This window comes from Neofelis nebulosa, chromosome 15, assembly GCF_028018385.1.
Source record: "Neofelis nebulosa isolate mNeoNeb1 chromosome 15, mNeoNeb1.pri, whole genome shotgun sequence".
Classification (NCBI taxonomy): domain Eukaryota; kingdom Metazoa; phylum Chordata; class Mammalia; order Carnivora; family Felidae; genus Neofelis; species Neofelis nebulosa.
Genome location: NC_080796.1, coordinates 16,957,514 through 16,985,042, shown reverse-complemented (window position 1 = coordinate 16,985,042; position 27,529 = coordinate 16,957,514). Strand labels below are relative to the sequence as shown.

At 52.1% G+C, this 27,529-nt stretch overlaps 1 protein-coding gene and 1 long non-coding RNA gene across 5 annotated transcripts in view; both read right to left on the bottom strand.

The window, feature by feature from the left end:
* The window catches only part of RCSD1 (RCSD domain containing 1), a 74,075-nt gene that overhangs the window by 14,268 nt on the left and 32,278 nt on the right, over nucleotides 1-27,529 (bottom strand). For 3 of the 4 annotated variants that reach the window (XR_009254386.1, XM_058701615.1, XM_058701613.1), the window contains 3 exons: nucleotides 6,691-6,792; nucleotides 5,521-5,610; nucleotides 1,030-1,101 (listed from right to left, as the gene is read on the bottom strand). Coding sequence is in view for 3 of the 4 variants with exons in the window: in XM_058701615.1 (XP_058557598.1) it covers nucleotides 1,030-1,101; nucleotides 5,521-5,610; nucleotides 6,691-6,792 (264 nt within the window). In the remaining variant the exon portion in view is untranslated. The remainder of the gene's footprint in view (nucleotides 1-1,029; nucleotides 1,102-5,520; nucleotides 5,611-6,690; nucleotides 6,793-27,529) is intronic. The other variant, XM_058701614.1, reaches the window with a different exon arrangement.
* LOC131496230 (uncharacterized) lies at nucleotides 18,254-26,302 on the bottom strand. The gene is made up of 2 exons (XR_009254387.1): nucleotides 19,384-26,302; nucleotides 18,254-19,143 (listed from the first exon to the last, which is right to left on the bottom strand). It is a non-coding gene; the product is annotated as an uncharacterized LOC131496230 (long non-coding RNA).

The window sequence follows — 27,529 nt, the reverse complement described above, 5'->3', positions numbered from 1 at the left end:
CACACGCCCTATCCAGACATGCCCCACTCCTCTGCGCTTTGGCTCACGCTGTCCCACACCAGGGGCACCTTCCTCCTTCCTTTCTAGCCACCCATCCCTGAGGACCAACTCAGGGTGTAGGTGTTTCATAAAGCATTCATTAATTACTCCTGCCCACTCTTCTCTCTTCTTGCTCTAAAATTCTAGAGCACGGCTCTCACCTGGGGCGACGGTGGGGGGCAACTGTGTTCCCGGGAGATGCCCAAAGACGTCTTTCATTGTCACAACTTTTGGAGAGTGCTACCGGCATTGAGTGAGTAAGGACCAGAAATACTACTAAACATCTTGCGATGCACAGGGCAGTGCCCCGCCACAAAATCATCCTGCGCGAACACTGCCCAGGTTGAGGAACTCTGATTTAGAGGAGTAAGAACTGACACACGGCAAGCACACCATTTAGACCTCTGGGGTTTCCTCTCCTTTAAGTCTCTTATTGTACTAGGTGTGAAAATCCCGTCTCCCCCAAAAGGCCGCGAGCTCAAGTACAGTGCCGCACGGTCAGTTCCATCCCCAGGAAAGGCGGCCAGCTGTGGTGCAATGGTGAGGGCTCTGGGTTCACAAGCTGATAGACGGAGAGGCGGGCATTCCAAACAACGGATTCTGCCATGTCAGTGCAATGCCTAGCTGTTGAATTTCAGCCCTGTGTAAAGCTGAAACGGTTCGTGGGGGCATTCAGGCCTTGCTTGGGAGGACTTGGCTAGTCCTGGAGTGTCTCTTGGGCTCTAATGTCTTTTTCCTGTAAGATTCTTGAGACATCCCATTATCCGCCAACCGCCATGATCTGTTAACTTCATGAGCTCATGCTTGACATGATGTTTATTTTAGCTCTTTGCCCCTAGATAGGGCTCCTCATCCTTCACAGCTGGTTATCAGAGATCAACTCTTCAGGTGACAGACGGTGCTATCCCCAGGAGCCCCAAAGACGTGCACAGGTTGCACAAGAGGTGGGGTGGCGTCAGAAGTAGCAATGGGTAACCACTGTGCACTTACCTGAAGCTTCTCAATCAGAGGCGAACTCTTCACCTTGATTTTAGGAGGGTGGCTTGCATTGGGCGGTGATTTCTACAGAGCAAACGGACCAAAACAACGGAATCAGTGAGGTGAAGGGAGGTGGGGTTCTGGCTGGAGCCCCAAAGGCCCAGGTGAAAGAAGAGGAGAAGTTGATTTCACCGCTTTCCCACTTAGCTTTCAGCAGCCCACCCACCTGGTCAGGGCCTGGGCCTGGGTGGGCTCCCCACCACCCCTCCCTCGTCTCACAGGTATAAGACCACTCGAATCTATGAATCAGAGCAGGCTGGACAGACATCTGAAACACAGGCGGTCTCCTGTTCCAGAAAGGATGACTTCCTGGTCATTATGAGACAACAGACTATGTCTGAGGGGATGAGATTTTCACCTCCTGACCTTCAACAACATGAGCCAATGACGGGAGGGAATTCCAGAGAGAAAGGGCAAAATGACTATTTGTTCTGTTTGTACAAACAACAGAAGACACCACAGACCAAAGGTGAAAGCTTACAGAGGTTTAACTGAAATTTCTCCCTTGAACTAATGATATTTTGGAAAATCCAAACCACCAATAGTGTTATTTATAGATTATCATTTTCCAAAACACCGTTCATTTCGATTAAGCAGACATTTGCCGAGTACCTACTACATTCCCGGCATTGTCTTGCCTGGTTATATGAAGATGAACACGATATGGTCTCTGGCCTCTAGAAGCGATCGAGGGCTGATACATACATATAAAACCATACATATGGAGGCACCTTGGTGACTCAGCTGGTTAAGTGTCCGACGTCAGCTCAGGTCATGATCTCATAGCTTGTGGGTTCGAGCCCCACATCGGGCTCTGTGCTGACAGCTCAGAGCCCGGAGCCTGCTTCGGATTCTGTGTCTTCCTCCCTCTCTGCCCCTCCCCCACTCGTGCTCTGACTCTCTTGGTCTCTCAAAAATCAACGTTGAAAGAAATTTAAAAATAAAAAACAAAACCATACGTTATGTTCTGCTAGTTGGAGATATGTTTGTGATGAATGTAGGTCAGGAACCTTGTCTGTATTTTATTGTATCTAAAAAGATGGACCCCTTCTTGTTTTGTCTAAAATCCCTGCAACTTGAGTCTGGTTCTACAGGTAAATGAGGACACTGATGATGACGATGGTGAAAAAGAAGATGGCGGTGACTTCCATGTTGTTTAGCAGAGGCCAAGGCACAAAAGGGATTTTTCTACAGTTTAGAGACCCCACACACATTACCTGCCCCAGCCCCCGTGGACTCATTTACCCGGATCACAGAAAGAAGAACACCAATCTCCTGGAAACATTCTGAGATACTTATTGAGTGAGATGATTGTATTTTAGTGGTGGAAGGAGGAAGATTTACTCAGTTCAACTCCTTGTGACCCTTTTAAGGCCCAACATTGAGGAAGAGGCACTGGAGTGGGACAGTTTCCAGCTGGGACTCTGGCTCTGACAAGAGCCGGACGGGTGCCCCGGCCTCAGCCTCCTCCACCAACACCCAGGCAGGTGGGTTAGAATAAATGACTCTCAGAACGCCTCCAGCTCGAAGGTGCCTCTGGCTCCATGAGTTTACACTGTCAGACAAACTCCTAGAGCAGTTTTCAAGGCGTCTTGTGTTGGTGACAAGTACAAAGAGCTGCCAGCCCCAACTCAGCTGACTTCTGTGCTTTATGGTGAAATTTCACACGAGCCACTATTTCTAAAGATACTGTTTAAGGAAGTGCAGCAACAATTTTGCTGACAAACTTTGCTTTTTGTAATACCAGAAACTCTTCTCTTCCTCAACTGACCACTATATGTATATACGTATACATATGTGTATGTGTGTGTGTATATATACATACATATATATATATAATTTATTTATCGTTGAAAGACAGAGAGAGATAGAGCACCAGTGGGGGAGGGGCAGAGAGAGAAGGAGACACAGAATCCAAAGCAGGCTCCAGGCTCCGAGCTGTCAGCACAGAGCTCGACGCGGCGCTCGAACCCACAAACCGCAAGATCATGACCTGAGCCGAAGTCGGATGCTCAACCGACTGAACCACCCAGGTGCCCCCATATATATACTTTTAAGTAGGCTTCACGCCCAGCACGGAGCCCAACATGGAGCCTGAATTCACGATCCCAAGATCAAGACCTGAGCTGAGATCAAGAGTTGGATGCTTAACCAACTGAGCCATCCAGGCGCCCCCTGACCACTATCTTCTGATGAGAGTGAAAATTCAATACACGCAGCGCCTTCGCTATAAGATAGTGCGGGGAACCTAGCTCATGCTCCCCAAGATCCTTATTGCTTGGAATTGAACAGCAAAGCAGGAGGACTCCAAAAATAGCTGCTAGTGCAGTTCCTAGGAATGGCAGCAGGTGGCAGCATTTCCTTTGCCATTTAACACGGGACTCCAGGCAGGTGGCTGGGCCTAAGACCACCGAAGGAGAAAAACCAGCCTCAAGCTCTATGTGTGTATATTCATTTCTGCACATGATGTTTCTATACCGTCTAGAAATCATGAACCTGACTTTTCAGATGGGAGTGTTTTTCGGCCCTTCTCTGGCAGACAAGGCAAGGTTTACGGCCATATTAAATACCCTTTTGCCTGGGTTCTCCAGAAAGGAGTAACTCCTGGTCACCCCATGGTCTCAGGCCTGAGCAGGCATAGGGAGAGGACGGGAATGAAGGGACGGAGAGACCCTTCCCTGCACTGCGCCTCGGGGACTGAGCGGCAGCCCGACTGGGGCCCTCCCTTCAGGCCCCCCTGAGGTTCCCCAAGGCCACGCCGTGGGAACGTAAAGTGGAGAACTGCAGGCCACAGACTCCGTCCAGCCCAGCCACACAAAGCTGGTTGTTCTTTTTATTTCTGTGTGATTTTCAAGGTGACAAAAAGTCATCGATCCTGGAAGCGATGTCCTTCTTATGTGCAAGCAGCCTGTCACTCCAGACAGGACTGTTTCCTCTAACATCCACCCTCCTACTCATCCAGCCCTTGGCCCTTCTTCTATGCTATTTAACCGCTGGGCGGTACCTCATGGGATGAGCCTGTAGGTTTATTTCTCCCAGAGCCGGGAAACTAACCTGACTCATTCTGCTTTTATTCCAGAGAATAAAACACCCCCATCTGGCCCCCATCATCTGTCTGGTTAGTGTTCCTGTCTTACTTCACAAATAAGGAAGAAGGCTCAGTGCAGTATGGTGGCTTCTCCAGGGCCAACTCTGGGTCATCAGGGGGTAGCCTCACAGGAGGCTCCTGATGGCCAAGGCCGCAGCCTGTCGCCCAGGGGCTGCAAGTCACAAGGAGAAGCTGACCCTTGGTAAAGAGAAGTTGTCGGTATGCATCTGGCCATAGCACGAGCTCATAACCCCATGATGCCACACAACCATCAAGTCAGTGCTTGAAGAAATGCCAACAGAAAAGACTCAGTTTTTAAAAACCGTGTTTCTCGGGGTTCCCATTCCAGAAGAAGGCTGCTGTTCGGTGTGTGGGGCAGCGATCTCTGAGCAGTGGGGCTCTAGACGCCCCCACCCCACTGGATCAGGGGCAGCTGCGAGTTTCCGCTTTCTCTGGTGGGCTTTGGCCTGTAAGCCTTGGGTGGGAAAGGCTGCTCTCCTCCACGTGTTCGTTACATACGTGCTCAAGGTCACACGGGTATCTAGTGTCTATGGTCAGGCTGCTGGTCCTCAAAAAGGAAGGGGGAGGGAGGTAGTTGAAGCGGGATTTGTGAATTGAACCGTCTTTGGCTTGCTTGCTTTCTCTAGAGGCTGGCTTCCCAGGCTGGACAAGAGAACACGTGAGTTCATTTCTGCGGGAGTGTGACGGGAGCACAGTAAAAGCTCATGGGCTGCTGGGATGGGGGACGGAGAAGTCACTCCTACAGCTACAATTAGATAAATAAGGGTCGGTACATATGCAGTTTGGGAATCTACTGCCGGCTATGATCTGTGATACCAGCACCTTCCTTGTGTTGGTAACATTGGCTATTTATATGTGAGGGCAACGAGGCTTCTGTGTGCTCTGATTTTCTTCCAATGATCCAGAACAACAGCCAGTCTTTGCAAGGATAGCACAGAACCATGGCATTCACTCATGTGGCAATTCTGCCTTATGTAAGTGCTGCGTCTCTTTCCAGGTGTCTTTTCCACAAGGAATGTCATATAAGCCGGACCTGGAGTAGAACATAATACTCTACAGCACATTCTCTTTGTTGAAATTCTCAGTCTTGAGAAACAGTGTTCCTGTCCTTGACAGACCCTGAAGGAGGCTCCGTTAGAGAGAGTAGGAAGGAACCTGGTCTCCAAAGTAAAGAATTCTGGAAGCAGTAAGAGGAGATGCATCCCCCAGTCTGAAAGGGAGAAACTCCCTGCACAGGTTACAAGGTCTGAATGTGTGCCTCCTGTGCCCCCTCCCGTCAGAAGAAGAAGGCAGACTCACGACCGGTGTCCCCTGAGCCCTGGAACGGCACTTACCTCCTCACCGTTCTGGCCCAGCTCTACCTTGGGGGGGAACAGGGGGAGGGAGCAGGGTGGTTTCCTTCTTGTTGGCTTACAGGCTGGTGTCTGGAGGGAGGGGGACAGACAGACACACAGAAAGAAAAAGAGAGAGAGGTAATCAGGCAACAGGGAGGAAGAGGAGGAAGTGGAAGCTGGTTGAGGAATGTTCAGGGATGTCTGGAGGAGAAAAGATGTAGGACGGCTTGCCTGCCACTAGCCATACACAGGAACTCTCTCCACCCGTCCACCCCTCTGACTCCCAGGCTCCCGTCCCAGTCCTGCTGCTGCTGGAGCCTTACTTGACATTCGCTGGCCTGAAACAACATCTCAAACCGAGATCTGCTTCTAGCCTCCAGGCGCTGCCAGTACCCTAGACCAACACTAGCTTCTTCACCCTTTATGACATTCCTACAATGTCTAGAAATCAAGGACTGATTTTTCAGATGGCAAAACAAAAGCACAAAACACTGTACCTAAAAAAGCATGATAGCAACGCCTTTGTCCCAAGGGGCCACCCCCCAACTTTGGGGTGCCCTTCCTTCATGTTCTCCTAAGGAGCTCTTCAGACTGCGTGACTCCAGAAAATGTAGCCCAAATCTCCCCCTTTTACTCTGTCCTCTCCAGCAGGATACCTCTGGGGCCCACTGATCATTGGATCCCTGTCCTTCTGGATCCCTGGCTTCCTATCTGAATGCACGTTCCTGTAACTCTTCTCTTCCTCTTCAACTCTCAATTCAGAATCTGTCCCCCTCTTGCCTTGCTCCTGATTCCTGGACCCTGGGGCAGGGCTGAGGATGGGCATTTCTTTATTCTGAACCAGTCTAGGCCTGGCACAGCTGGGCGAGATCTAAGTCTCCCATAGTGGATGATCGAGATGGAAATGAATCCAGGCATCCATCTTTCCAGCTCTCTGCCCTTTGTCTCCTCGCTCCGGGCCACAGTGTAAGCCTCACTCTGGTGAGGAAAGATCCTGCACAGGCCAGCAGCATGGCCACATTCCTCACATTCAGAGGGACCCCTCTCTGGCTTCTCTTCCTAATTTGGTAATTACCAAGCCTCCTCCCTCCCTCTCCTCTGGGCCTGACCCAGACTTCCCCTTCCTCCAGCCCCCTTCCAGAAGAGGGGCTCGGAAGACGCCTGACTCACCTCCTTTGCAGCGGCTGCCTGCTCCCTAAACCGCCCAGCCAGCTGGGCCACCGAGGGGGGTGCCGAGTCATCCACATTGGCACTGGTCTCTGCCGGTCTTTCCTGGCAAACCAAGGGAAAGCAAAAGTTAACCAGCAAATCTATCCTTGGCTCTTCTCAGTGTTGTTACTGGGTGCCACACACGGCCCTTGTTTTGTGACCGTAAGCAGAGAAGCTGTGACAATGAGGTATTTTAACAGCATCTTGCAACTGACCCCTGCATCCAAGGATTTTAAAAATCATCCAGTCGGGGGCGCCTGGGTGGCTCAGTCGGTTAAGCGGCCAACTTCGGCTCAGGTCATGCTCTCACGGTCCGTGAGTTCGAGCCCCGCGTCGGACTCTGTGCTGACAGCTCAGAGCCCGGAGCCTGCTTCAGATTCTGTGTCTCCCTCTCTCTCTGACCCTCCCCCGTTCATGCTCTGTCTCAAAAATAAATAAACATTAAAAATAATAATAATAAAAAATAAAAAATAAAAAAAAAATAAAAATCATCCAGTCGGGGTGCCTGGGTGGCTCAGTCGGTTGAGCGTCCGACTTCAGCTCAGGTCATGATCTCACAGCTCGTGAGTTCAAGCCCCATGTTGGGCTCTGTGCTGACAGCTCAGAGACTGGAGCCTGCTTCGGATTCTGTGTCTCCCTCTCTCTCTGCTCCTAACCCACTCGCATCCTGTCTCTGTCTCTCTCAAAAATAAACAAACATTAAAAAAACCTTTTTTAAATCATCCAGTCAACCACGTGCCGTGAATATTTAGGGTGTGCTCGGCCCTGGGTGTGGCTCTGGGTCCCGACCCGAAGGGGAACCCAGGGGTCTGGGAAGCAGCGTAAGCCCTGTGCTCCTCATGCTGCAAAGACCTAGACTGAAAAGGGGCATGTGGAGAGGAGATGACAGGAGTCGCCTTCCTTTGGTCAGAAGAGGCTTTCAGAAATGGGGGCTGGCAAAATGCATTGGCAAGCAAGGCTTCAAGTGTATGAAATGGGGTAAGCAAATGCCCTTTATTCAACTTTTAGCATGTGTATATGTCTTGTCTTCCCTCCTTAACTGAATGCCTTGGACAAAGAAGCGTCCGGTACGTATTTGTTGAATTAATAAATAAATGACAGGAGAAGCAGGTAGCACGGCCAGACCCCCTGGATTCAACCCCTGGGTGGCTCTGTCTCCCACTAGCTCAGTGACCTGCACGAACGCCTTTACCTTTCTGTGCCCTGACGGGGATAATAGTAGCACATCACTCGCAGGGTCTGCGGATTAAATGATTTACTATCTGTCTGAAGGGCTGGGACCAGGCCTGGCACACCCGTAAGCGCGTTGAAAGATTTGTTTAAATTCCTACAGCAACGGGGTCCTTTCAAGAGCCCCTGTGATGATTCAGGTCAGGTGCTTGACACGGTGCGTTTCTGTCTCCCCAGAAACTCATCGCTTTCCCTCCTGTTCTTTTTGCTGGGGGAACCACCTGGGCGATGGGCTTCTCCACGTTGGCTACGAGCGTGCCTGTGCCCCTGCCCTGCCACCAGCAAAGACCACTGCTTCCCCGCAGCCTTCCCTCCCTCCAGTGCCTCCAGGCTCCCCCAGGAGGCCAAGACGCACGCACCCCAGACACCGTTCACCCCCGCCTGCCACCTGTCACCGCGACACGACACACTCGGTGAGTCAGCGAGTGCTGTAAAGGGCCGCCTCGCATGCGGCCCCCATAGTAATTTTTTAAACGTCCCTTCTTAAGACATGAGGCTTCTGTGTTTTGTGACCACGTTGACGGCATTTCTCACACGGCTGCAAACGCGCCCTACCTCTTCCCCTCCTCATGGGTGGCCTGAGACTGGGAGGATCTGAGCGGCAGCTGGCCCAAAAAGTCCACGTCGCCACGGGGCGCATACTTCCCAAACACAAGGCGTGCTTCCCCCCGCTTCCGGCGCCCCCACGACACACAAACACACACAGGCACGCATGCGCGCGCCAAAAAACAAAACAAAACAAAACAAAAAAACCCGTACATACGCACGCACGCATGCGTGCGCCAATACGCATGCGTGCCCACGGGGCGCGTGCACTGCACATGCGCGCGCACGCACTTCTTAGGCCCTCCTTTTTTTCTGCCTTGGTGAGTTTCCGTAGGGGTGTCGCAGTAAATGTGTCTGGTTGTGCCAGACGCTGCCGGCTTGGGGCAGGGCAAACCCGGAGCCCACCAAGGAAAGGTGCAGTTAAGTAGATGGGGCAGAACTCTGTGAGGAAGGCTTTGTTCAGAGACGGGCAAGAAGTGCTGGGACCACGGCCCTTCAGATCTGAGAACAGGCTGTTCTGGAGGAAAGACCAGTCCGTCCGCCTTTACTGTTTCCGGCGGCGATTCAAGGTCAACCCCATTCCAGCCTAAACACCCGATGCTGACTTCGCATAAAGATGTGAAAAGATTCACCTCTTTTCAAGATGCCAGGTTCTCCGTAATGCTGGGGAAAAGCGGGGGAATCTGATGCCCACTCCGGGAGGGGCCCGCTGGGCAGAGGCACACGACTCACACCTGTCTGCCTTCCACGCTTGCCACGATGGGGGTTGTCAGAGGGGAACGGCTCATCCTTTGGGAACAACGGAGAGGCTTCGGGCACAGTGTGATTACTTGGGCCGCCCTTGGCAAAGACGCCAGGCCGATCAGTTTGTCCATCTGTCTAACTTCCTGCCCACGTTAACAGATCAGTCTCTCTGTCCGTTGCTATTTATTGCTCGGGGTCCTGCTGACAACGTACTTTACCTCAGCTTCGAAGGCACCCAATCACTGGTGTGCAGGAAGATACATTCCAGATAAAAATAGAGCTGTATAGGAATCAAAAACTCCTCCCTAACTTCCCTGTCTGGAAACTGGGCTTGGCCAGGGGCTCAGAAGTGAGAGAACTGTGAGGCTTCTGGAAGCATTTAGGGCTTAAAAGCTGGGTTGAAGGAAAGATTTTAATACACCCGAGTTTGTTTTCCTGGAGCCCAATGAATGACTTTTCTTCAGAACGTCTAAGGACTCCAGAGCTGGTTGAAACTGTTACATCCACTCACCACCCGCCCCTCCTCAGATTCTTTTTTTTTTTTAAATATTAGATATAATTTATTGTCAAACTGGTTTCCATACAACACCCAGTGCTCATCCCAACAGGTGCCCTCCTCAATGCCCATCACAGTCTCTTATTCTCAGTTGTAGAAGACTGCCTTCTCCTAGCTAGCCCACTGAAGCCCAGAAAGGGCGAGTACCTTAGCCAGAGTCACACAGGAGGAAGCCAAACAATAATCTATGAAACATTTTACTCCAACACCCGATAACCCAGCAAAGGATATTAGTTAAGTAGTATAATTTGTGAAGGTGTTTTGAAAACTAAAGTGCTGTACAAAGAGTGAAATTATTATTAGCCACTGGGTTGCACGGGTACAATGGAAGAAGCATGGCCTTGGAGGTGGACAGAAGCCAGTGGCCCAGCCCGTCTGAGGTCCTGCCTGGATTTCTGCCTTGCGACTCTGGCAGGTACAACTACTAACCTCCTCCAGGGGTCTGATGGCACACCACCTCAGGTCCAGGTTAGTGAGCAACTTCACTAGCTTTCTGTCTTGGCGCTGGGGCTGGTTTGGTAAGGCCATGCTCTCACCTGGACTGAGAAGGACTTCCATGCCCTTGCCTCGTCTCAGACATTCCTGGGACCCCTCAGCCTCCCCGGGATTAAGTGTTCTTTCTCTGCCCCTAAAATGTCCACAAAGTATTTAACACAGAGCCTGGAACATAGAAAGTCTTGTTGAAGGGTGCTGTCTTTCTCCTCCCCACATCCAACCCAGCCTGCAGTCTCAGGGCCTGGGTACCTGTTCCCAGGGTCACTGACACACTCTGGACCGTGTCGGTCACAGGACCACCCCGGCCTGCATCCACACTGAGTCTTAACCACTGCTTAGACCTCAGCTCATCCTTTCTTCCTGGGCCAATCTCTAGGTCTTAAATCTGTTTTCTGGACTCCTGTCCCTTTGTGTCTTGCTTTAGATGACACTCATTTCCTCGGACTGTCGGTCTTCATTCCCTTTTCCTGGGCCCAGATCTTGCTTACCAAGCCCTCCCTGCTACCATTCCAGCCCGGCTCTGCCAGCCAGCTTGGAAACCACTTGTGTGGTTCCTGTCTGACTTTGCCTAGGCCAGAAAAAAAAAAAAAAAAATCACCTCTGGTGTTTACTTTCCATTTCTATGGGACTTTCTTCTCAGAACTGAGGAGCCCCTGTGTCTGGACGGCATGGAACTTCCCCCAAGCTGTTGCCATGTTGAGTAAATACGATTTGCATGCTGCCTACGATCCACATAGTGGGACCTTTGTGTACAGGTCCGAATTGGGCTCTGCCCACCTCCCTGGCTCTGCCCCTGTTTCTCCATCCTCCACCGTGGCCCAAAGTCTAAGTATCTGACAGTGTCTGGGCCTTGGATTAGGGAAACAAGGCACCAAGGGAGGCCTCTTCATCTGTAGCTTGGGAGGAGAAGCAATGAGGGGGCTCTGCCCGGGGGCTGAGGAACCCCTGCTCTCGGCTAAACGGAAGGTTCTCTTGCTCACCAGAAACAGGCCAGACACCCAGAGCCTTGAAAATATAAGGTGTGCTTGCTTCTTTGCACTTCTAGATCGACAGGGGATCTTAACCCGGTCATTTAAGGGATCTGCACTCTTCCAACAGGACCATACTTAAACCACACTTCAAAGGGCTCAACAGACAAGTCTCTCTGGGATGCCACAGTGGTTCCAGAGTCTTCCTTTACACCCTTACCTTATATCCCTGACACTTCAGTTCACCCCAGTGTCCAGCCATTACCATCCTTGGATGATGCAAACGGCACTGGACCGGGAACCAGATGGGCCCATTTGACCCCCCTACATACTTAGGACACCTGCTATGTGGGAAGCACTGTCCTTAAGAGCACTTGACACATTTCCTGTAACGCTCACAACACCGCTGCCAGAAGAAGAAACTGCCCAGAGTTGCTATTCAAGTTAGGAAGGGCCAGCCCCACAGTTATCTAGATTCCAAAGCTCTAGCTCTTTCCAGACCAACATGCTAGATAACTCTAGACCTTTACTGGAAGGGTTATCTTATTCAGTCATTAATATCTTAGTCTGCCATCAATCAATATTTACTGTTCTAGGCCCCGGGATATAATAGCAAACAAGGCAGAGTTCTTACCCTTATGGGGTTGCTATTCCAGCGAGGGAAGCAAACAGTGAACATACACACAGATAAATAAGGTAGCTCGTTAAATGCTAAGGAAGAGATAAAATAGGGCACTTTATCTCTGGGGGGTGTGGGAAGGCATTTATGAGGGAAGACATCATCCGAGTTAAATCCCAGCTGAGGAAAGGGTGGGGGGAAAACTCTCCTGAGCAGAAAGCACAGACAGAAACGAAGGCTGAGGGCCAGAGCGAAAAGCGTGGCAGGGACGTGTTGGATACGTGAGACAAGGGGAGGTAAGGGCGACAGACAGCCTGGGGCCTGCCATGTGGGAAGCAATCTGTATTCTATTCTGAAGGAATGGAACGCCATTTGGAGGGTTTCAAGGACGGGTGTGACCTGGGTCACACATAAGAGGCTGTCTGTGGAGGACAAATGAGAAGTAGAAGTGGAGACCAGGAGGAAGGTTCTGGCAGTGGTCCAGGTAATGGTGGCGTGGCCAGACTTGCAGCAGGCAGGGGGTGCGAAAGGGTGTGCTGGGAGTAGGACAGCGAAGAATTATTGATGCACCAGGTCCAGGACGCGAGGGACGAGAGTGGCCAAGGACGACTCCCGGAAGTCTGATTTGGACAACGGGACTCGGGGGTATTGTTTCCTGGGTTGGGGACGGCTTGTTGGGGAAAGAAATGTGACTGAGGGTAGATGGGGGGATGAACAGGTCTTGCTTGCTCATGAAAGTCTGGACTGTCTGTAGATACCCAAGTGGAGACAACAGTGCAGGGAGCCGAATGGACACCCACATCTGGAGCTCAGAGGAGGCATCCAGGCTGGAAACAAAACTCATTAGAGATGGTATTTGCAGTCACAGGACTAGATGAAATCACAGGATACACAGAACAGGGAAAGGAGGAGGTCCACAGACTGAACTCTGGGCCACCTGCTTATCGGCGCTGAGCTGGCTTTGCTCACAAAGGTGGGGACACTGCTCCTGGGGCTGCAAGGCCAGCCCTGCAGACACTTCCCTGCAGACTGCAGACGGGAGGAGTGGGCGCCGGAAGACTTCTGTGCCTTAGGTGACAGAAGGTAAGAAATCCTGGAATGTCACCGGCCAGAAAAAAACCTCATGTCCTTCACCCATGCTGCTGGCTCCCCTTATTCCTCATTTCTTGAGCATCTGTAGATCCCACAGGACGCGCTGGGATAACGGTGACCCTGACAGAGGAAACAGCCTGTTTTGGAGGAGGTGGGAGTGGAGGGGATGTGAAGGAGAACAGCAACATGATGAGGCAGGAGAATGGGAGCGGATGTGAACGCTGATCAGATATTTCACATAAGGGGCACCTGGGTGGCTTGGGGGTAAACATCCGACTTCGGCTCGGGTCATGATCTCACGTGAGTTCGAGCCCCACGTCAGGCCCTGTGCTCTCAGCTCAGAGCCTGGAGCCTGCTTCAGATTCTTTGTCTCCCTCTCGCTCTGCCCCTCCCCCTCCCCCTCTGCCCCTCTCAAAAATAAACATTAAGTTGTTATTTTTTTTTAAAACCAACAAATATTTCGTATAAGTCTAAAAAAGTCCCCAATATCCCCTCCCTACCCACTTATAGAATTTAAGGATCTGAAAATAGCAGGTGCTTGGCCTCTGAGAATCTCTCCCAGGGAAAACCCAGGTAAAGTACTGTGCTTGCAGGAAGGGCAGGCCCCTGACCCGAGGAGTGTGTCCCTCCTGAGGACCTTCAGGGCTTCCCATTTCCTCCCAGGATGCGGTGCTGTGGCCCAGCAGCATAGACAGAGTTCAGCAGCCCTCGATGGGCAGGACACCGTGCCGACTGCTCTCGTGGTCTCGGAAGCAGTGTAGCCCACAGCCCCAGGTGCCTGGTGGCTCACCCAGGCGGGCTTAGTGGCAGTGGTGCAGGCAGGGCTAGGGTCTAGGCGCGTCCCAGGTAACAGCAGGGACAACAGAGAAGAGGGACAGAGATGCTCGTTCTAGTGCCATTATAGAGACAGGACCTTAAAAAATGTAATTTGGGAGATACGGTATGTTAAATTTCTTTATAAAGACCCATTAACTATCGGACAAGCATAAGGAAAACATTTCTTTTGAGTCTGATGCGGTTGGCAGTGCACAAGGACAATTTGATAGAAGTGGAAAGAGCAACTAATTCAGAGTCAGACCTGGGTTCTAGTCTTGGCTCTGACGTGTGTTGGATGCGGGCCTTTCTGACCCTGAGTTTCCTCATTTGTAAACAGAGTTGCTAACACCCGTCAGCCTTTGCTCCAACCCAATGTGCAACACGTGCCCTGTCTTCCGGAGGCTGCACCGTCGTTTTCTCATACACACCAGCAAGTGGCTGATAGCCCCAGAGTCCCCACGAGATTTAGAATTAGCCTGGTCTATTCCAGGAAGCGTGCACAGCTGACTATGTTATCGTGCTCTCTGTGGGGCAGTAGAGCACACAGCTCAGATTTGAGCCAGACTGCCTGGGTTCAAATCCTGGCTCTGCATTCACTAGTTCTGTGGCCTCGGACAAGCTACCTGAAGCCTTTGTGTGCCTCAGCTTCTTTTTGTGCCTCAGTTTCTATCTGTAAAATGGGGGATGATGAGGGTAGCACCTATGATACATGGTCACTGGAGGGAGTTGATGAGTTCATGCATGTAAAATGCTTAGAATGGGGCACGGAATGAAGTTAAGTGTTCCAGAACTGTTAGCTGTTACTGAACGCTGGCTGTGGGGCTAGCGGCTCCCCTAAATGTGCCAAGGGATGTCCAGGGTCTTGTCGAATCTACTCTTGCCCTTCCATTCCCTCTGGGTCACGGAAGCCTCAGGGGGAGCCCCAGCTGGCTAACCTGGGCTCCCGCTGCTTCCTGCCATTCTCAGCTCAAGGATGGGCTGTCTTATTACCCGGGCAGTCTCCTAACACTCCATCACTGGCTGTTCAAACCATCGCCGAGCAACTGGCGTGCACAGGAACGCGCGATTAAAAACAGTAAGCGAAACTAAGCTTAATAGGATGGCTTTTAGGGTCATGACGTAGGTCCCAGCTGTCCAAAGCACTGTCAAATCAAAGCAGCTGGATCAGAGCATCAGATGAACGTTGGAGACGTGCCGCTCGCTCCGTGAAGGAAGCCGGTCACCAAATACCACGTGTTGCATGACTCCACTTATACAGAAAGTCCAGAGGAAGCAAATCTTTGGAGACAAGAGAATAGATTCCTAGTGGTGAGCAGTGGTTGCCGAGGGCTGGAGGGGAGGGGTAGACAAGGGGGGAGGGGGTGCGTGCCAAGGGGCCTCTTCTTTGGGAGGTGATGAAAATGTTACAAAACTGACCGTGGTGATTGTTGCACGACTCTGTGAACATACTAAAAACCGTGGAATTTCACCCTTTAAATGGGTGAATTGTGTGACACGCAAATTCGCTCTCAATAAAGCCTGTCGGTTTGGGAGTGGGAGAGGCCAATGGAGAGAAAGCAGCTCTGTTTCCACGTTCCTGACTTCCCTGCCTTCATGGTCGGCCTCCTCTACCCACAGGCTCGGGCTTTCCCAGGCTCCCAGCATGCCTTACGGCTGCAGACCTATCTAAGGAGTCTCTCCCAACTTGCTGCTGGAGGGGCTGATTATGTAGTCAGGTACCTTATAGGTTTGTAAGGACGACGGAATGAGTTTGAAGCCAAACACCCAGCAAAGAGCCTGACACTTAGGGGGCACTCAGTCCACGGTCCCTCATTTATTTATCCACTCCGTGAATATTTATTGACCATCTATCATGTGCCCAACACTGCCTCAGTGTGGGGATATAAAGACGAAAGCTCGTGGTCCTGGCGCTCAAGGAGCTTCTCGTCCAGCTGAAAAACAGAATAAGAAAACTACCATAATGCAGAAAGACCGTGGCTGCAATTGGGAAACGTGTGTCACTGCGATAGAAGCTCAGGAGAAGGGGACTTAAGCCACGTGGGTGACTCAGGGAAAGCTTCGCCGAGGAAGTGACGCTTAAGCAGTCTGGAAGGCCGGGAGGGACGGAGGGACGGGGGGACGGCGGGTGGGGGGAGAGGGAAGAGGCCTCGTCAGGCACAGGGGACCCACTGGCAGGTGCAAAGTGTCAAAGCGTGGAAGACTACTCTGTCTTGGGGAGACTTTAATTGGCTCAACGTGGGCTAAGCAGAAGGGGGGATAGAAAAGAGGTAGAGAAACGGAAAGCTGTGGCTTGCCCAGGGTTGAGGCATCTCCACAATTTAAGTCAGGCCCTGGCGTCTCCCTGTTAGCTGTATTTACCCTGGGCAAATCTTGATTTCTCTGAGTCTCGGTTTCGTCACCTGTACAATCAGGGTGGTAATCCCCGTCTCGCTGTGCTGGGATGAGGAGGGCATGAGATGATGGCCACCAGAGCCAACGCTTACCCCGAGCTTCCTCTGTGCTAGGCTCGAACCTCGGCACGTGGGACGTGAACGATGCCAGCCGCGGAACTGAGGCTGAGCTATGGGGTGTGGACTTTCTTCCCGAGGCTAGGGTGAGCTCATAACACATTCTCACGGGGAGCTATAGGATTTGCTGTTTGGAAGCGTCCCTCTGGAAGCAGGTGGTACAACAACATGTATTTCCATCCCTTCTGGCCCTTGGGCAGCTGCCGCTCTGTGAAGGCGGTGCTGGTGGAAAGGGAAGTGTGTTTCCGTCCCCCTCGCCTCCTCCTTCGCTTTTCCTCCTTCTGGTGTGATTATAGCTTGTTACCACCTAACATGGGGAGCTCTCCGAGGCTTGCTGGTTAGGGACACCAGGTAGGTCCCGAGCATCATCTCGGATCGGTCCCTTTCTTGTGTCACTTGAGCTCCTGAAGCCTCAGCCTCCTCTTCTGTGCGGGGAGAATAAAGCCCGCCTCACCTTCCTCGCGGGAGAGTCGTGAGGCTCGGAGGACTCAAGGAGGAGAGGAAGCAGAGATGGCCAGGATGGGTACTGTCTGCACCCCAGAGTCTATGGGCTGCTGGGGAACAGAGATGGGTTAAAACGTATCTAACGTGTGATGGATCTGCATGGTAGGCAGAAATGGGCCCCAAAGACGCCCACATCCCAATCCCTGGAACGTGTGGCTATGGTAGGTTCCGTGGCCAAGGGGAATGAAGGGAGCAGGTGGAATGAAGGTTGCCGATCAGCTGCCCTTAACATAGGGAGACTGTCCTGAATTAGCTGGGTGGTCCCAGTGCAGTGACGAGCATTCCTAGATGTGGCAGAGCCGGGTGAAAGGGGGCTGCTAGCCGGAGTGAGGCTGTAAGGAGGGCGTAACCCACCACCCCAGGCCCTGAAGACGAGGAGGGCGACAGCTGAGCCGGGCAGGCAGCCTCAGAGCTGGAAAAGGAGGGGGTTTCTCCCCTAGAGCCTCCAGAAGTGACACAGAAGAGACCCATTCCGGACTCGTGAGCGCCAGAACCGCAAAGCAACAGACTTGAATTGTTGAAGCCACGAACTTTGTTACACTGGCTGTGGGAAAAGAGCGCGAGCCGGCAAGTTCTTGCTGAGCACCCGCTGGCCATGTGTCTGGGCTGTGGGATCACAGTGCTGAAAACGACACACCTGCTCTCCCTGGAACCCACGTTTGGGGGGGAGGGACCGGCAGTGAACAAATGAACGAGTGGATGTATTGTATGTGAGTGGTGCTAACGCTCTGAAGGGTTAGCCCGAAAAGGGGGCGCCGGGCACTGCTTCTGGGGCGTGATCACAGGAGACCACCCCCCCCCCCCTGAGAGGAGGAGGGGGATGAGGGGCAGGGGGAGGAAGAAGAGGAAGAGGGGGAGGAAAGAGGAGGGAGGAGGTGACTCTCAGTTGAGGATGCTGTGAACTGAGGACACCATCCCTCTGAGCTGGGACCCGGTTCTAAGGGCCAGGCAAAGTCACGGGAGGGTTTTAAGCAAAACCACTGGATTCACTTCGATGATCCCTGTGGCTGAGAAATGGCTGGGGACAGGAGCCCAGTTTGGAAGCTGTTGCCATTGTCATAAAAGGTGAACAATGAGCATGTTGACAAGCCACTGCTGCCCACGGGGCTTCTGGCCAGGTCTGGATCTGCCAGGGCGGCCAGGAGGTGCGTTCGGGGAGACTGAGTGCGGGGAACAGTGGAAGGGGCAGGAAAGGGGCCGAGATCCTGACAAATGTTGAGGGACAATGGCTGGGGGCAGTGGCCAGGATGAAAGCGAGTCTGGTGACAGGGGGCCCAAGGGTCTTGAAGGTCGGGAGTCTGCAATCTCAGATGTACAGCTGTTAGATGTCTAGCGTTATCTGGCCCCTCCTGCAATCTGCACCTTGAGTAAAGGCTATTAGTGCAAGCAGCAGCCTTTTATTTTTGCTTCCTTCCTTCCTTCCTTCCTTCCTTCCTTCCTTCCTTCCTTCCTTCCTTCCTTCCTTCCTTCCTTTCTCACCTTTATTCATCTTTGAGAGACACAGAGAGACAGCATGTGAGGGAGGGAGGGGCAGAGGGAGGAGCAGAGAGAGAGGGAAACACAGAATCCGAAGCAGGCTCCGGGCTCTGAGCTGTCAGCACGCAGCCCAATGCGGGGCTCGAACTCACGAACCACGAGATCATGACCTGAGCCGAAGTCGGACACCTAACCCACTGAACCACCCACGCGCCCCTATTGTGTTTTCTTGAGGGGTGAGAATCCCAAGCGTCTACGGCCCACCTTTCGTGGGTAAAGGAATAGCGTCAGGCCGCAGAGTTTGTGGGTTCGCCCGCTCAGAAGATGTAAACGAGCCCTTACCACACGGCAGGCCCTCGGCCAGACTCCAGGGGTTTGTGGGTGAGCGGGCCGATGGGGCGCTTAGGGCTGCCGGCCTTGCAGAAGAGTGAGGACCAGGACTCCGCAGGGGCAGAGACCCGGGCTCAGAGGAGACCGTGAGCAAAACGTCCATCTGGGATTCAGTGGCTGTCTTAAGGATGGCTTTACAGCCGTAAAGCCTAGTCTGGGCTGCCAGACTAGGGAATCTTCCCAGACTGGCAAGGGACAGGACTCAAAAGCACTTTGGGAGAAAGGATTCCCAACCAGGATGGGTGCCTGTCCAGGTGGTGCGGGGAGAAGTCAGGATCCTGCCCACGTCTCTGGCAGACAGGGGCTCCCTTTCCAGAGAGGGGAGCCCGGGGAGAAGAGCTGGGTGGTGAGAGGCAGGGCCAGCCCCAGGAGCGGAGGGCTCTCAGGAGGGTCAGGGGTCAGCCCCCGCACCGCCCACCCCCCCCAAGTGCCTGCCGGGGATTTCTGGAGTCTGCACCCTCGGTTTGAAACCTGGCTCCTGCTGGGGCGCCTGGGTGGCGCAGTCGGTTAAGCGTCCGACTTCAGCCAGGTCACGATCTCGCGGTCCGTGAGTTCGAGCCCCGCGTCAGGCTCTGGGCCGATGGCTCGGAGCCTGGAGCCTGTTTCCGATTCTGTGTCTCCCTCTCTCTCTGCCCCTCCCCCGTTCATGCTCTGTCTCTCTCTGTCCCAAAAATAAATTAAAAAAAAAACGTTGAAAAAAAAAAAAGAAACCTGGCTCCTGCTACAAGGTGAGCTGAGGTGCAGAGGAGCGGCAGCCCCCCCCCAGCCTTGCCTGTCGGGCGGCCTCTGAACAGCTCGGCTTCTTGTTTTTGTTTATAATTTGTAGGCCAAAAGGGAGTGTTTAAAAGAACTGACTCCGCATAGCCGGCAGGGCTCTTCTGGTGGGTTTTCCCCCACCGAGGCCGACAAATCAACCTACTATCCGTGGCTCTCCAGTGAGTTCAGAAGGGCCCTGTCTCACACTGCTTAGTGCCGTAACAAGGCCCGTTTCACTGAGAGCCCCTCAAGTTTGAGGTGCGGGGTGGGGCCCAGGGAGCCACCACCCCCGGGGGTCATAGCCGCAGCCCCCTGGGGGCCCCGCACGAGAACCTAATTAGAAGCCGTTCCTGCTTCCGGGGTGAACGTGGCAGTGAGCATGTGTCCTGGGGTCCGGGACATTTGTCCTTCAGGCCGCAGCAGAAAGCGGAGACATGCCTTCTAAGATTAGAACGAGTCACCCAAGGACCTGGGCCTGCCTCCCGGTCAGCTGCAGCCTCTCCTGTTACAGCAGCTCCCCTGCCCTCCCCTCCTCCCTCCACCTCTGGGGCTGGACTTTTAGCAGGGAGCCCCTGGGGACGCTCTGCAGGTTGGGTCACCGCAGGCAGGGTGCACGGCCGGGCCCTCCGCTCCCTCCCTGCTCCCTCCTGTGGTTTTACCACATCTTGGCCTCGTTCATTCATTCATTCATTCATTCATCCATCCATCTGTTCTTCCTGTCCCTCCAGGCCCCGGGCCAGGACAGAACAATAAACTAGTTCTTCCATAACGGAAGCTACAGCCTAGTGAGGGAGCCATGAGTTCCACGGTCATCATTATTCTTACCCCAGTTGATTGTTCACCAGGGAGGAGAAGGATCCCCGGGGAAAGGACAGGGAGAGCAAGTGACAAGGGGACCTGACCTGACGATGGTGTTTAAACTGAGCTCTGAAAACTAAGCAGAAGGGATGCGAGTGAGATGCGGTGGGGAGGGGAGGGGGTGGCCAAGAGCATTCCAAGGAGAGCTGACGCAAAGGCCAAGAACCGAGAACAGGTGTTTGCGGTAATGAAAGGAGGCTGGAACTCGGAGAGCTTATCAAATACCCACAGTTTTGCAAGACTGTCTCCTTCTGCTGTAACCTCCGAGCACAGGGACCATGTCTTATTCATGTCCCCATCCCCTAGCCCATTGCCTGGGCCACGTTAAGTGCTTGAGAAATGCCAGTAAATGAATGAATGAAGAAACGAATGACGCCACGGTACTAGCCAACAGCACTGGGCTGACATTGTGAAAGCTTGATAAATATAGATCAGGACCTTGGAGTGAAAATGGAAACAAAGTGTCAGCCAGGGTTGGCTCTGGGCATACCAGAGCTGAATATTTTCATTAAGGCTCATTGACTCATCCAAGGTCACTGCAATCATAACTGGAGGGCTAGGAAGGGGCAAGGAATGAGATCTTCCTTGCCCAGTCGAATACTTGGCAGTCTGACCCTCCAACCTCTGCTCGGAGCTGGGCAATCCATTATAATTTCGTATTCCCATCCCTGGCATCTGTCGTCTCCAGCTTTAACAACCCAATCTATCCTCAAACATGACCTATCTAAAACATCCTTAAAATCTGTCCATTTCTCTATCTAGAGTGGTTGAATCTTTGTGCTCGCCTGTCGATATTTTCGGACGCGTTTCACCAAGGAGCAGACTGAGGCAAAGGGAGGCACGGGTCCCCTGCCAAAGTAGAATGGCGCCTTCCCCAATGGATCTGAGGCCCACAGCTCTGCCCTGACCTCTGCCACCGTCCTCCACACCTTTGCTGCCCAGGCTGCTCTCGGCAGGAGTCTGTGATCTCTGATGCGTCCTAGAGGCCCCATACACGGGACAGGCTCCACCTGCCCTGGAAGCCTACCCAGCTGGGAGGGGCCGGAGGTCCTGAAGCTCTTATTTAATGATCTTTCCCATCTCGTCTTGCCACATCCTTCAAAGAAGAGAAAAGAAAACCATCTGCCTGAGTTATTTGCTTCACTTGAAAGGTCTATTGGGTTTTATAGAGCAAAACTGCTGGCTTCCTTGGTCTTGAAAAGGGGAGACAGGAAGGGTGGGGAGTTTGGCCTTCAGCCTGCAGAGGCTGGTCGATGGCCACACCTCCCTTTTTCCTCTGCCCTTCGCGCCAGCGGCTCCCTTGGGGCCTGGTGGGAGCGGTCCCTCCAGGTGCTGCTTGACAGCATTCCAGGGCAGCAGCCCCTTGTGAGTGCAGACCTGCGTGTAGTGACTACAGGGCCACTGGGTCCCCGTTGTACCCAACGTTGTCAACACTCGGAGTGATTTATCCGCACCCACTGCCATCACTGAAACGTCTCTCTTTAGAAACTCGTTTTGAATTAATAATAGCAATAATAAAGCAGCTAACGTGCCGCGCGTTTACCATGCCGGGTGCTGTGTTAAGATTGTCTCCTTCAAGTCTCACAACATCCCTGGGACACGGGTTTCGTGGTCACCTCCAATTTGCGGATGGGAAAACAGACAGCTCCAGAACTGGCTCAGTACTGCACAGCTACCCATGACGGGCCTGCCATCCACATGCACACGGTCTACAGAAGCCCGTGTCCTAACCACAGTACCACGCGGCCTCCAGCAGAAAAGCATTTGTGAGTTCACATTTTGAGATTAAAAGGTACTGCTGAATTAAGTAATAAGACAAACGACCCAATTAAAAAAAAAAAATGGGCAAAGGATTTGAACAGACACTTCACCAGAAAAGATCTATGAGCGGCTAATACGCACATTCGTGATTAGGTAGATGCAAATTAAAACTGCAAAGAGACACGACTACACGCACACAAGATGGCTCAGATGCACCAAACCGACAAGACTACATGTCGGTGAGGCTGCAGAGCAACCGGAACGCTCTTCCCATTGGTGGGAACGCTACACGGGAACCGGAAATCTCTTCCCATTGGTGGGAATGCTACATGGAAACCGGAACGCCCTTCCCATTGGAGGGAATGCTACACGGAAACTGGAATGCTCTTCCCATTGGTGAGAACGCTACATGGTAAGTGGAAATCTCTTCCCATTGGTGGAAACGCTACACGGAAACCGGAACGCTCTTCCCATTGGAGGGAACGCTACACGGAAACCGGAACGCTCTTCCCATTGGTGGGAACGCTACATGGAAAGTGGAAATCTCTTACCATTGGTGGAAACGCTACACGGAAACTGGAATGCTCTTCCCATTGGTGGGAACGCTACACGGAAACCGGAACGCCCTTCCCATTGGAGGGAACGCTACACGGAAACTGGAACGCTCTTCCCATTGGTGGGAACGCTACCTGGAAAGTGGAAATCTCTTACCATTGGTGGAAACGCTACACGGAAACTGGTACACCCTTCCCATTGGTGGGAACGCTACAGAAACTGGAAATCTCTTACCATTGGTGGAAACGCTACACAGAAACCGGAACGCTCCTCCCATTTGGTGGGAACGCTAAATGGATAGCCACTCAGAAAAATATTTTAGCAGCTTCCCATCAAGTTACACACACACTAACCTAAGAGCAGTGAAAACATATTTCCACATAAAAACTCGTATGTAAATATTTAGAGCAGTTTTATTATTAATAGCCCAGATCTAGAAACAACCCAAATGTCCATCAACTGGTGAGGGGGTAAACAAAAATACTGTGTGATACTTGTATTACAGAATACTACTTAGCAAAAAAGGAATAAACCAGAGGTACGTACAACAACATGGGTGAATCCTGAAAGCATTATGCCAAATGAAAGAAGTCAGACACAAAACACTACCAGTATGATTCCATTTACATAATATTTTTAAAAGGCAAAAGCTAAAATGACAGCAGATCGCTGATTGCCCGGGACCGAGGGTAGGGACGGGGGACTGACTGCAAAGGTACAAGGGAACTTTCGAAGTGAAGGAAATGTTCTATCCCTCGGCTGTGATTTATACCTTATGGTGGGGAGTACATGAATGTACATAGTTGTCAACACTCATCAATTTGTACATTTAAAATAGGTGAATTTTACCGTGTACAGATTTTACCTTATGAATGTGATAAACATTTAAAACATTAAGAAAAAAGTACTCATCAAATTAAAACGTTTTTAAAGGTTGAGGTTGCACTTTGTCTGCATGAGGTGTCCTTTCACTTGCCCCGGGGCTAGGGACCCCAGCCTGGTCCCAGGATGCCAGCCCCGTGGGCCCAATGGCATTGGCAAGATGGCACCACGGTTGCAGGAGGTTGGCAGCCCCTGGAAGCCTCTAGGAGCAAGCCACACCCAGCCATTCCGGTCTAACCCAGGGCAGCTGCCATCACTCATGAAGCAAGAATGGTGAGGCAAGTACAGAATTTGAAGCCTGAAAAGGCCCGGTTTTTCACCATTCACGGGTGGTGGAATCTCAGGCAACTGCCTGGTTTGCTCAGAGTCTCATCGGTAAAATGTGGCTAATAACGGCCCCTGTGGGGTCACGGGGACGCTGAGTTAGTGTCTGATTAGACGGTTTGGGTTCAAATCCACATCCTGCCTCTTACTAGATCTATGATCTTAGGCAAGACTCTTAACTTTGCTGAGTCTCAGTTTCCCCGCTTGTAAAATAAGCCTTTTTAAAAAAAAAATTTTTTTTAACGTTTTTATTTATTTTTGAGACAGAGAGAGACAGAGCATGAGCGGGGAAGGGGCAGAGAGAGAGGGAAACACAGAACCTGAAACAGGCTCCAGGCTCTGAGCTGTCAGCCCAGAGCCCGACGCGGGGCTCGAACTCACGGACCGTGAGGTCATGACCTGAGCTGAAGTCGGACGCTTAACCGACTGAGCCACCCAGGTGCCCCTAAAATAAAGCTTTTATAGCACTTGTCTCATCTGATTATATTATTCAGGCTATAAAGCCCAAATGAGATCATGCATGTAAAGCCTGGCACATAACAAGGTTTCCCTCACATGTTAGCCATTGTTGTTGTCACTTAAGATACTGACTGCCACACAGTAGGTGTTAGTTGGGACGTGGGCTCCCTCGCACTCCTTGCAGGGATGTCTGGCCGCTGCCAGTTGGTCTTGAAGAATTGCAAGGGCTGGGCAGGGACCTGCCAAGTCACTTTCATTCTCCTCCTGCAGAACAAGCTGGCCGACCAGGTGGGTTGGCATTGCAGCTCAGTGTCAGAGGAGTTTACAAATGGGAATCTTCTGAATCACACAAAAGAATCAAGTGTGATTCTGGACCCCAGCCACAAGCAGCCTCACTCACAGCGGGGCCGTCCGTGTGCTGGGTCATGTGGACGTCTTGGGGGTGATGGGGGCGGGACCAGCCATCAGAGGGAGGTCTGCCTCGGGTTTCTGTAGGTGGGGAAGGGTCTTGCCTTTCACCCAGGGCCCTGCACCACGAAGGGGCCGTAAAAGGAGAAAGCCCCACGGCCAGAGTGTGAGGGCTATGCCTGCCCCTGCAGGTCCAAGTCCGACCAGGACAGTTTCTCAAGAGGGAGCAGAGGCCCTCTGGGGCTACTGTGGGCGAATGGCTTGAGCAGCTCTCCAGGGAACATGCTTGGGTCCAAATGGTGCAGGAGTGGGAATAAGGGGTTAAGTTTCTGGGCAGACATGCTCTGTCCTGCAGAAGGGAATATCCAGATGAGTTATTTCAAGAGCTGAGCAGCCTGAGGGCGGGGAGGCCACTGACCCAGCAGTCAGGGGAGCTGTGTGAACTCTTTGCCCTTCTGTTTCCTCATCTGCGAAATGAGGGGCTCACTAAGGCCCTTAAAGCTAGCTCGCTCTTTATTTTTTCACATTAACGTCACTCTGAAGAAAACGAATACCTAGGTCATCTTTCTTGTGGAGATGGAAACGGAGGGAGGTAGCCTAAGTTCACGCAGAATCGGAGCAAACTTTGCCAGCAAGCTCAGGAATCCCAAGGAGATAAGAGTGGGACGGCCTGAACATCTTTACACACAGCTCTTCTCCTCCTCCTTCCAAGGAAGAGTCGAAGAATGGACCCCCCTCCCATTCTCAAACCGGAAATCAAATGGGCAATGTGATGTAATCCCTTCATTCCAATTGGCAAACTGGGCTCAGGAATTCTTTTGGGAAGAAGGGTTTCAGAAGAGCAAGACGGCATGGCTCAAATAGCCTACGAAGCGTTCAGCACTCAAGAGAAAGTGGACGAAAACCCAGCAACAAAGAACAACGACCAAACTGGATCCGGGGGTACGAGGCCCAGAGACGCGTACCTGTGAAGGGACAAAGTAAAGGAGTACAAGAGAGGCCGGTTCTTTCCTGTGCTGCTGCCCCAGGTGGGGAAAGAAGAACCCCTCGCTCTGGTTTTCTTTTAAAATTTATTCATCTGGGAAGCCTTACAAAGAAGTCACGACAGGTTTGGTTTTCTTTCATTCACACCCCTGGGCATGTTTGCTATCTGTGCACCCAGGGGCAGGTGCAGCCTCGCAGTTCTGAAGGGGGAAGGGTTGAGGCAGGCTAGTGCCTGCCTAGGGCTCTAAGAATTAATGGACCCGCAAGGAAGCTCTGGGGGTAGGTGCGGACAGGCACCCTAGCGTGGGTGACTCCCTGGGGCCCTGTGGGAAGAAGGAGGGATCCTTTCCACATGGGCCCCCCAGGTTCTGGGCAGAAATTCATCACAAGAAACCCGGAAGGGGTCCTTCCCATGGTGAGCACACAAATACACTGATCCCAGCCCAGGAAGCAATGAGTACAGGGCCCAAGACACAAATAAACCAATCTCCTCCCCCTGTCCTCTCCTCCGCTTCTGTTGTCTCCTCCACCGCCTGCACATAGGAAGTCTCTCTAGACACCAGCCAATCTGCTCCTCACTTATTGGGCACAAGATGGCTTGGTTTTTTCTTAATGCTTATTTATTTTTGAGAGAGAAACAGAGAGAAAGAAAGAGAGCAAGCGCGAGCGGGGGAGGGGCAGAGAGAGAGAGGGAGACACAGAAGCCGAAGCAGGCTCCAGGCTCCGAGCCGTCAGCACAGAGCCCGACGCGGGGCTCGAACTCACGAACCGTGAGATCAAGACCTGAGCCAAAGTTGGACGCTTAACCGACAGAGCCACCCAGGCGCCCCCGCTTTGGTTTTTCTTATCGACAATGGAGCTGTGCCCATCCCAGGCAATACTTAATCCCATCACACCCCCCCAACACCTGCTCACTGCCTCCAGGGAGCCCGGGAAGGCCTTTGCTATGGCTTTTCCGGGAGAGGTGGCTCCACTCTCAGAGGCTTCCAGGCCCCTTCACACGCAGGGAATCTGGGAGTGCAAAAGGACCTCCTTAACCCCCACGGAAAACAGAGAGGAAGCGGTGCTTATTTCCATCTCAGGGTCAGCATGGTGTGGTAATGAGGTCAGACGGGCCCCGCCAGCCTGCTGTCCAAGCTCAGGCCGGTGAGCTGCAGTGAGAGGGCTCAGAGTCCAAAGGAGAGTCTAGTCCCAGATCTGCCCCTCTCAGCGGGGACCCGTCTCCTCTAGAAATCATTCCCTCGTCTGTAAAATGCGGATGATACCTGCTACATAGGATCATTACGAAGATTAAATGAAATGAGTGTGGGAAGTGTCTTACGAGCCGAAAGTTATTGTTCCTACTCTCCACCAATTTGATTCAATCTCATCAAGAGATGGTTCTCAACAAGAACTGGTCCTTGTTAGGGTTAGGACCTGCTTGGTCGTTGAGATATTTAAGTTAAGCAGGGACTTCTCCAGAGGTTCATCACTGCAGGTATTTTAAAGCCAAGCAAGATTTTAAAAAGATACAATATTTCCCCAGAAGTCATGGCTAAACCTCATTTTAGTGGAGGCCAGAGAAAGTTCCTGAAAAATAAAAGCAATCAGATGGCCCACAGACACATGAAAAGATGCTCAACATCAATCAACATCAGGGAAATACAAATCGAAACTCCAATGAGATTATCACCTCATACTTGTCAGAACGGCTAAAATCAAAAACACGAAACAACAAATGTCGGCAAGGATGTGGAGAAAAAGGAACCCTCTCACACTGTTGGTGGGAATGCAAACTGGTGCAGCCTCTGGAAAACAGTATGGAGGGTCCTCAAAAAATTACAGATAGGATTACCATATGATCCAGTAATTTCACTACCGGGTATTTACC